Source organism: Phoenix dactylifera, chromosome 2 (genome assembly GCF_051530095.1).
Source record: "Phoenix dactylifera cultivar Ajwa chromosome 2, Ajwa_hap1_PhDact_Kaust_v1.1, whole genome shotgun sequence".
In the NCBI taxonomy this organism is placed as follows: Eukaryota; Viridiplantae; Streptophyta; class Magnoliopsida; order Arecales; family Arecaceae; genus Phoenix; species Phoenix dactylifera.
Genome location: NC_143191.1, coordinates 11,622,496 through 11,633,170, shown reverse-complemented (window position 1 = coordinate 11,633,170; position 10,675 = coordinate 11,622,496). Strand labels below are relative to the sequence as shown.

Sequence of the window (10,675 nt, the reverse complement as noted above, 5' to 3'; positions counted from 1 at the left end):
TCTTCACACTACTAAAATCACTAGTGTAGGATGTAAAGAAGTCCCATCGAGAAGTAACACAAAAAAAGGCACCTGAGTCAACAACCCAAGTACAATCCTAGCATGTAAGGTTTACACAAGTATCATCACAAATAATACCGACATCACCATCAGATACAACTATTGTTGTATCTTTTTCTTCTTTCTTTTTTTCATCTCTTTCCCTTGATTGCTCTCTTTCAAATTTTCTGTATTCTCTTTTCATGTACCCTGGCTTGCCATGATAAAAATATTTGATCTCTTTTTTGAATTTTGACCTTCTCCTTGACTTATTATGATTGTTAAAATTTTGTAAGATTCTAGTTTTACTCTTCTCCCGCCTTTCTGTAACCAATGTCTCTAACTGTGTAGTCACACTATATTTTCATCTTCTGATCTCCTCATTAAACATATTATCTTATTCCATTCCCAATGATACCATACCATTAGGAGTTGAATTACTAAGTGATACAACCAGAGTTTCCAAACTATCAGGCAAATAGCTGAGCAACAACGGTCATTTTTATAGTATTTAGCCGATTTACCATATCCTGAAATCTATTTAAATGCTCGGTCATTGAACTTTCTTCCTTATACTTTATATTCACAAGTTTTCTGATCATGAATGCCTTATTTTGTGCAGTCTTCTGCTCATAGAGACTCTCTAATTTATTCCATAAACTATGGGCATTAGTCTCCATAGCAACATGATGCAAAACGCTATCATCTATCTACTGCTTGATTAATCCAATCGTCTTCCTATTCATTTTCTCTCACTCTTGCCGAGTTTTGTCACTTGGTTTGGCATTATCTTCTTCAATAGGATCATACAAATCTTTGCAAAATAATAAATCTTCCATTCGGAGCTTCCAAATTGAATAATTGGAACATGTGAGTTTAACCTTATTGCCACCTGAATGCGCTACATAAGAAAAATTCAGCTATTAGCAACCTGCTCTGATACCACTTTTTTGGAAAAAATGCAATCAAGAAATAATGATGCCGCAAATTTTTTTTCTTTGTGTAATTAAATTGGATGTCACTCACCAAGCAACACTAATCTCTACAATCTATTCAAGCAATTAAAAAGCAAAATAATCAAGCAATCCACACACAAGAGGCAATACAATTTTTTTAACGTAACAATCATTCGATATGAAGAAAAAAATTATGGGACTTAGTCCGGTCAATTATACTATTTAGAATAATGGGATTACAATAAATCATCTCTAGTTCAACTAGAGGTTGCACAAACATCAACACTTAGCTTTCACAACAAGAATATTCTTGACCAATGTGGCAGATTTCAACAATAAATAGTAAAATAGAGTATAGATCTCACTAAGTATTGATACTTGAAATAATCAATAGAGAAAGCTTTTCAAAAATTCAAATCGTTAAATTTGTATTTCTCAATAGCGGAAACAACAAACTGAAATTTTAGCCAAATTTGGATAAAAGCAACCACCCGATCACCCGACGAAGTAGTACATTTTTTTTTCTTCATTTTTTTTTTCAGACCACCAAAACTTTCGATTCTCACACGATTACCGCACTCCCCAAGCCAGGTGGTTTCAAACTGCCCTCTCATCCTTTCTTTTTTTTCTTAAATATCACATAAGGTGGGTCCCATATAAAGGAGGACCGCACCAACACCATCACAGTTCATCAGAATGTTGGTTGCTTTCATGTTGCGGGTCATGGAATTCATTGCCCAGAATTGTGAGTGGGGGGTCAGCAATACTCTCCATTCATAGGAACATGCTGGAGGTGGTCACTTATTTAGTGAAGTTGAGTTGGATAAACTCATTGATTCTACTTGTTTTCTCTGTTTGTTCTCTCAACAAAGACAAAAGGGAATATATTCCAATAGATATTCTACTTTATTCTCTATGAACAAGATGCTTTCCATGTATTATCGTGTGACATTCTCTTGTCGGTGAGATCTCCATTTGCCCTACGAATTTTATCATCAAATGACTGAGAATCAATATAGGGAATGAGTATTCGGGATGAATTCTTGTTGGTTTTTGGAGTTTTGGCATGCAGCAAGGCTAGGGTGTATGTATTGATTATGGAGATTTGATGACCAGAGAGTTTTATTAATTTTGAATTTATCATTTAGATAAAGATTTTGATATTTTGGCTTGAAAATATCAGTTGCGAACTAAAGAAAATCTCGATTGATCTTGATGTTGGACATTTACGGAGATAATTAATATATCGAGATGTAAAAATCTTCAAGAGTTCACTTGCAAACTTGCTTGACGAACATTTTGGGATTCAAGAATCTTTGTTGTTTTTAAAATACTAGGTCAAATGCCTCTCACAAAAACAAATTCACAAGTTCTTAAATCCGATCTGCAATCATGCAACCCAAGTCCTATTGGAGTAGAAGTGGCATTGCGTGTCTTCATGAAATCGCTTTTGTATCTCAAAATCCACCATGTTATGTTGCAATGAGTTTAGCACCCGAGTTCAATTGAATTCATTGTATCAAACCGTCAAATTGGACTCGGCCAAAACCTGAACTTGCCTATTGAACCTGTCCTAACCTTTTGAACCATCATTACCATGTCCTCTTCAATACGGACTTGAACCCAATTTTAAAACAACCCAACTCACTAGAGCAGAAGTCCAAATTCAACAGACTTCCTTCCCTCTTCCGTCGCTTCTTTCTCTCCTGTCTACTTATTCTATCTACTATTGACCCAAATTGAGCGAAGGCGGCCACTTCGCGATATTATGCCAATTCCAGTTTTGAACTACCGCGGACTTGTTTCATAGCTCTCAACTGGGAGGACTGACTTAGATTATGTAATAGATGGCTGGCCCAACAAGGACAGAGAGAAGCCTCTCAGATCGCATTAAAACGACTTATACATGTTCTTAAGCAATTCAATACGCATTTATCCGAAACGAAAGTTTACAGAATGGAGCGAAAAAAGGCTTTCGAGTGAGCTTGGGGGATTCGATCAAGGTCAAAGATTGGTCTATGCAAGTGATAGTTGCTCGTTTTTGCTTTGTTTGCCCATGTTTCGAAAAGAAAGGCCGCTTTTTGTTACTTTCTTTTTACCGATTAGCGAAAATGGGTTCTTTTCCCGCCCCTCCAACCAAAAACACTTTTTCATCATTATTGAATTTTGCACCGGAAACTATTCTTGGAGAAGTTCGAATCCGTTCCGTTCGGATATTGATCGGTCTTGGTTTGACATGGTTTACGTGTTACTGGTTGGTTCCTGAAAGAGTCAATTTCTCCATTAGCTAAACCCTTTATTACCCTACCTTTGGACTCGTATTTTGTTCGTACACAATCAACGCAGGCCTCCCCGACAACAAAAAGATCAAGCTAGAGCTAGGTCCGGCGGCAACCCGGCGGAGCTTTGAGTAGGGATGGTGGTGCCGATGTTCGACGAGGATTTCACCATCACCGTTGACGCATCGGATGGCTGCTCGCTGCTGAGCAGCGTTCCGGTGTCCGACTAAGATTTAGTAAAAAGAGTGCAGCTAGCAGTCTTGGTTTGATTTAGTAGTTCAAATGTTAGCTGATAATATTCTTTGTTCATTTGGGTTTCTGAAAGAAATGAATCATTTTAGAGTGAAGAAATACTTGTCTTTCAATCTAGGCAGGTCTTTGTTTCCTTATTGGAATCTCATACAAACCTTATTGCACAAACAGACAGTATGTAGAGAAAAAAACAGACAGTATGGTAATAGTAGACACGAGCTCAAAGGTCTTAGCTGTTCACAAATCTGCAGCTCTTCCTCACTTCTCCACCCTCAGGGTTGGTGATATTACCCATTTTCACCATAGAATCAGAGAAATGCGTGAAGAAGGCGATAGGGTCCGCCCAGTACAGCTCGACGAGGCTGGAGGTTTGGAATCCTAACAGGCTTGAATACATCTCCTGGTCGGAGTTTAGAAGGCCAGTTCCTTTGAGGAGGGTCTCGAAGAAGGCGTTGTCGAAGAGGTTGGGGGTGAAGCTATCCATGGGAGAAGTGTTATCGTCTCCTCCGTCCTCGGGACAAACCTCTTTCAGCTTGCTGAGGTATAGTTGAGAGGTTCCTTCAAACTTTGCTGTCAGCTCGAAGTCTCCATAGATTCTATCCCGGAAGCTGGCACAGCGAGACACGCCGATGGTGTGGGCACCTGCAATTGTTTCATTTGGTTCGACGCCATCGTTAGCAGCGCATAAAGGTTCGTGCCATGCATTTGTCAGCTAAGGGCCATGCACGTCGATTATTTGAACACAAAGTTGGCGATGCATATAATCAAAGGAAGAAATGTGTTTCAGAAGGGTAATGGTTATAACATACTGACAAAGTGGTAGAACGAAGAGAAAAATTTGATGAAAAAAATATGTAGTGCAGGCTCCTGGTTCAATTGTTTGCCATATGGTTTGTGTCAAGTTCAAAATTTGCACTTGCAATTTCTCTGAATGGTTAGAACCACTCTCTCTAATTAGTTTGCAATATATTTTATCATTAAAATTATTACTGGTATATAATGTATTATTGACATTGTTTGAATTTGTATGAGATAAATGTGGAGAAGCATTAATTTTTAGGGGAGTAAAACTGCGGTTTGATTTAATGAACCTCCAGATATGGTTCTTGATTTTTTTTTCCCTTTCCTAAATTCTCTGATTCATTCTCCATGAGTTCACATTTTTACTGATGTATATATGGTTTGTGGATATCTATGTAGATCAATAGCTTAGTGTAGGACAGTCTCCATAGTGGATGTGATGAGAAAAGGACAGACCTACAAGGGCCACCATGTCTGTTGTTGAGAGACCTTTCGCCAGGAACTTGGAGATGAGTGTGACCAGGCCCTGCTGAGGAGTTGGAATGTCTGTGTTTGCTTGTTCCAAGCTAGCAGTCTTGGAATCTTCCCTGCCCACCGGTACATCCCAGTAGGGCCCTCCAAGCTGCCCAGTTTAAAGAAAGAACAATGGGAGGAGAACAAATTAAAGGGCCATCATGCATGCAGACAATTCAGAACCACATAAAAAAGAAAAGCAAACAATTCAGAAGGCTTTCTGCGGAACACAAGTTAGCCTCTTTTATCATCTGTGGCTTGGATTTTGCCAAGGTTCTTGAGCCTTTTTAAAACCTGAAATATATTGTGACCAAGTTAAGCAGTGGTTAATTAAATGACTACCAGAATGACTGCATCTCTTGCTGCTATGGCGAGCAAATCAGCGCAGGAGACAACGCCAGGGCACTCAGCCTCCAGTCTGGTTTTAATCTTGTCGACAATGTCAAAACCTTTCAGAGAGTTCACGTTCTGTTCTGCTTGCTTCTCCCCTATCAGCGTGACTGTGTCGTCCAGCAGCACCGATCCATCGCAGCCCTGCAACCATGCAAAAAGCTCACGTATCATCTACTCTGGTTTTTAGTGCATACTTTTTTCGTCTCAAACTATGTTGATTGTGGCTTCCTGATAGCTTAAAACTTCAACAAAAAAAAAAAAAAAAATTCGCATGTAGTACGTCCAACCTACAGGGCAATCTAAATGTAATGAAAATTTAGTTCCACTCAAGTACGACTGAGTTATTGCTTTAGGAATTTCATGTAATTAATTCCACGTCCCTCCTGCAACTCCAATTACTTTGGCATCATTAGTTACTAGCCATCAAAGATGTCCTAAATACCTGAACAAAACAATCATGGAAGTGGAGACGAAGGATGGCGGCGCCATTGCGGGGGTCGGCTTGCACTGCACACTCCATCTCTTTTCTCACAATCAGCTCAGCATTTGGGCATGTCTTCAGGTAGTAGTCCAAACTCAATTGGGAAGGATCCTGTGCCTCCAAGAAGGTAGTGAAAGCCCCTAGAACAAGAGCTAAGAAGAGATGCAGGGGTTTGGAGAAGCAGAGATTGCAAGCCATTGCCTTAGTTCTCCTCTCTTTGGATGATAGCAAGAGATGATGTGAAGGTTTCTATTCATGCATCCCTATATATGTTGATGTGAAGGCAGTACGTGGTGGAGTAGGATTTGTGAAGAGGAGAGCCGGGTCAAGAGAGGATCAACTAACGTTAGTGAGGTTGGTGGAACTAGGTTAGCTAAATCTATGGAACCCCGGTCGTCTGACGTGATCTTCGTCGAACTAGGTGAGAGATTTTGATTCGTTTGGTGGTTTAAGTTCACCAATCTTAGAAGTAATGCACAGGTTGGAACACTTGTGTTGCATTTAATTATATAAAAAATTGTCTAGTGTTCCGCAATGTAATCTAGAAAGCCCAATCTAAGATTGGAAGTCTTAATTAACCATACATGAACACATTCGTTTGTTTACTTATCAGCCAAGATGGTGTTGCTTTGTGTTGATTATTTTTATTTTACACTGAATGTCTTGTACATGAATTAGATACATCATGCCTCACTTCAACATTAGTGCATTCGGTCTTGTGCGTGCAATGTGGGCAATTGGAATTATCTTCAGATGCACTGGCTTTTTTTTATATGCGCCAGATAAAAACTACGTAGACGGTACAATAACATAAATTTTCATATTTTGGATTCCAAGGGACCAATCAAATTAAAAATTTTCTTATCGGAAAATACTTTGATCAGACGGATATTTCAATTTGAAATGAATTAAATGGACGATTGAAAGTAAAACCGATATAAGAGTCGAGATCTATCTTTTATAGAATTTTAACTTTTCATATTTATTTTCATTAGTCATATCTATTTTCAAAAATTCTAGTCTTGTTTGAATTATGTTAGGAATCCAACTGGAAATGTGTAAGGATGGATATTACAATTATAAATAGAAACTATATATCTCAATTTATAATCATCAATGAAAGAAAAGAGAATTTAAACCCCATTTTCACCAATTTTTCAACCTTTTTCTTTATTTTTTTTAAGAGTTTCGAATTGAGTGGGTTGAGGAAGTTAGCCGCTTTTCCTTGATCAGATCACTCACTCAACCCAAAATTCAAATCATATAAACTTTCTTCTTCTTTACTCTAAATAACTTTTCCAATTCATTAAATGAATTCTCATTTAAATGATTTCCTCCTTTTCATCTTAACAACTACATTTTCTCTCATCTTTTTCTACTTAATTATATTAAACTTTCATATTTCATTATTTATTTTGATGGATTCTTACTTATAATGCTCCTAAGTATATCAATATATATATATATATATATATATATATATATATATATATATATATATATATATATATATATATATATATATATATATTAAAAAATCATATTGTAGACTAAAAAAGATCAATTACTTTAATAACATTAAAATTATTTTGAATGAAAATTTAAGTTTAAATTGGCTCTTTTTGATTTTATTTATTTTTTAGTACTTTTATATTTAATTATCTATTATTATATTTAGATATAAAAAATAATTAGAATTTTGACTCAAATTATAGACTCAATCCAACTCGAACATAAACATCTCGAGTTGGGACCAGGTCATAGTAGACCTCAGTTGGACTCCAAGTCTCAAATCCTTTCATGGAGCTGAGTTGATTTGACTCGATCAACAAATAAATTGGATCCAGGTCCAAAATGACAACCCAAATATAAAACTAAGGTAGATCGGGTCAAGCATGCCTCAGTCCAACTCAGACCTATTTACAACCCCATAGACCATATATGAAAAGAGACAAACCAAAAGTTTGAAAATATGGAAGGATGGGCACACCTATGAACAGTTATTGGGGGAATTTATATTATATATGGTAGAATACACATCCCTACTATCATCTTGATTTTAAGACTAACTCTTGGTCCGTTTGTTTCCACGGATAACCATACATTTGGCCCATGTAGACATAATTCATGCATGCGCAATGACATAAGAAAGTGGGCTGCTTCGTTTGAACATAGATCCGTGCATGTTATGAGAAAGCACCATTGCGTTAAAAATAGACATGTGGCATGATCTGAACATTAGCTTAAGAGTCGAAACCTTTCTTCTTCTTTCTCTTTTCATTGTGCTCAGACTGCGTATTACACGAATTTGATATGAATCCAGCTGTAAAAATTAGAAAATAAAATATTTCTAAACTTTACGAGTACATAAGCCTCAAAAGATTAAAAAAAAATTTCTAAATGATCTACCACATACGAAGCCATTCTGGTGTGGACACAGTGCCAGGTCACCCGTCACTCGGATCTACGGTCACCACAGGAGGATGTTCCTGTAACAACCCAGGACCTCACCCAAAATGGTTAGCCAGAAGTTATTATTTAGGTTCCTTGATCATGTATAAGTACCCAAGATCTACCCAGTGAATAACCGATGTGGGACTAAATACACGCCCGCACGGGTCCTCACATACTCCCCCCATTCAAGCCCTGACGTCCTCGTCAGATTAAGGGATCAAATTTATTCAAATCTAATCACAAACACCACGATTGGCCCGTGGTCAGCCCCAATAGATTCATGCTGCAGTGTTCCCTAGTCCACATAGGTTATGCACCAGGTCCGCTTTGATATCATTTGTAACAACCTAGGACCTCACCCAAAATGGCTAGCCAGAAGTTATTATTTGGGTTCCTTGATCCTATATAAGTACCCAAGATTGACCCAGCGAATAACCGATGTGGGACTAAACACACGCCCGCACGGGTCCTCACAGTTCCAGCCAGCTTGATTCTATTTTGGGAGTGATCATTTTATGTTATTTGAGCTTATTAGGGTATTTTGTTATTTGACAGCCTTTAGGGCTTATTTTGGTATTTCGTTATTTTGAGGGTTTTTTGTGAGACTAGTTTCTTTTTAGGAGCTTGTTTGCATATTGTCATTTTAGGACTTTTTATGGGATTGTTTTCTTTGTATGAGTCTTTTTGTTATTTTGTGACCCTATATATATGGGTCCATGCATTTGTTTAAGATTATGCTATGAATGAAATAAAAATTAATTCTCTTTCTTCAAGCTCTGGCGTGTGAAACTCTGAGCGGGGCTAGGTGTGAAACCTAGTTCTTCGTCCTCCTCCTCCCTCCTCTCTCTCCTTTTCTATTTCTTCTCTCCCCCTTTCTCTCCCTGTTGTCCAGCATCACATTCAATTCACCGCACCATTTGCCCGTCGGGAAACATATCTCGTCACAAAGGCTGAACAACCATCAACAAAATACCATATATCTTGAATCAAAGGGTTTGGCCCCGCATCACCAGCCCTTCATCTTGGATGGAAATCTCTTCCAATGATACTCAGGTTCAACTCACAGGCTAGGCCTTGTATCTATATATGGGTGGGTGGGACCCTCCAATTGAGACACGTGGCAGTTGCTTTGTCTTCGTCGCACACCCCCACTGCATTCCATTGGGCTATTTTTTATTCATAAAATATCCTTTTATTTTATCAATTTATTATATTATTTAAGTGATGAACAAATGCTGTTTATATAGAAGAATGTTGAAAACCCCCAATTGGGCCTACATTTATTGGCCCACAAAACATGGCTTACGCTCCTCCTTTACTAATAAAATATTGCTATTTGTAATATTTAATAGGAGCGCCCATCTTCAGGGATTACGGAAATAATTAGTTAAGTTAGTCCGGATTCGAATCTCTGTTATAAAAATTCGAGTGGGATCTTTTAATTTGAGCCAGACCGAATCAAAATTTAGTCAATCAAAATACAATACTGCTATGAGAAATATTTATTACCTGAATCATGAAGCATCTACCTCAATGTATTACAAAAGTATTTGGTTAAGTTAGTTTGGGTTCGAATCTCTATTATAGACATTCAGGTTAGATCGAATACTGAGTTTGATCAAACAAAAATTTAATCAATCTTCTCTAATTTTAGACCAACTCAATTTAAGATTTGAGAGCATATTGCCTAAATTAATCCTGCCTTAAATAATAATCTAATCACCCCTGACCAAATATGTGACCTTATCAAGGACTCAATCGTAGTATTCCAACCCATGCTCCATCCAAAGAGGACAACGCACTTAACCTACTCAACTTCTTAGCTAGCAAGTTTAACCTTCCACTAGATCTTGATTTTAGATTTTATTTTTAAAAATCAAATTTTTAATTTTTAATTTAAATTAATAAATATCAGCTCAACTAGTTGATATTTTCTCTCCGAATAAGATAATATATTATTTCATAATAAATTTAGTGAAACATGGTAAAGTAATAACTATATTACAGTACATTTGCATGTGGAAAGTTCTAAGATGCCATTGCACCCACCTGCCATCCACATATTGCAATCACTATGAGCAATATTTAATACCCAAATCATGGAGCACCCATCTCCACATATTACAAAAATAATTAGTTAAGTCCATATTTGAATTTCTATTAAAAAATTTGAGTGGGATTTTTGAATGAGCTAGATCAAATAATAATTTAATCAATCAAAACAAAATGTTGCTATAAGAAATATATAATACCTGAATCATGAACCACCTACCTCCATGTATTACAAAAGTATTTTCTTAAGTTAGTTTGGCTTCGAATCTTTGTTATAGACATTTGGGTCAGATAAAATATTAAGCCAGATCAAACGAAAATTTAATCTATCTTTATAACTTTAGACCGACTCAATTTATGATTTGAGAGCATGTTCACAATCTTATTATGGACTCAATATACTATTACACCCCATGCTTCATCAAGGAAGAATGGGGAACTTAACCGACTCAAAA

The 10,675-nt window shown here is 37.0% G+C and overlaps 1 protein-coding gene across 1 annotated transcript; it reads right to left on the bottom strand.

Moving 5' to 3' along the window:
• Positions 1 to 3,628: 3,628 nt before the first annotated feature.
• LOC120106224 (Peroxidase superfamily protein) lies at positions 3,629 to 5,975 on the bottom strand. Its single transcript, XM_039119158.2, has 4 exons — positions 5,676 to 5,975; positions 5,183 to 5,374; positions 4,784 to 4,949; positions 3,629 to 4,168 (listed from the first exon to the last, which is right to left on the bottom strand). The coding sequence occupies exons 1-4, from the start codon at positions 5,910 to 5,912 to the stop codon at positions 3,756 to 3,758; spliced, it is 1,008 nt and encodes a 335-aa protein (XP_038975086.1). The 5' UTR covers positions 5,913 to 5,975; the 3' UTR covers positions 3,629 to 3,755.
• Between the last annotated feature and the right edge of the window lie 4,700 nt (positions 5,976 to 10,675).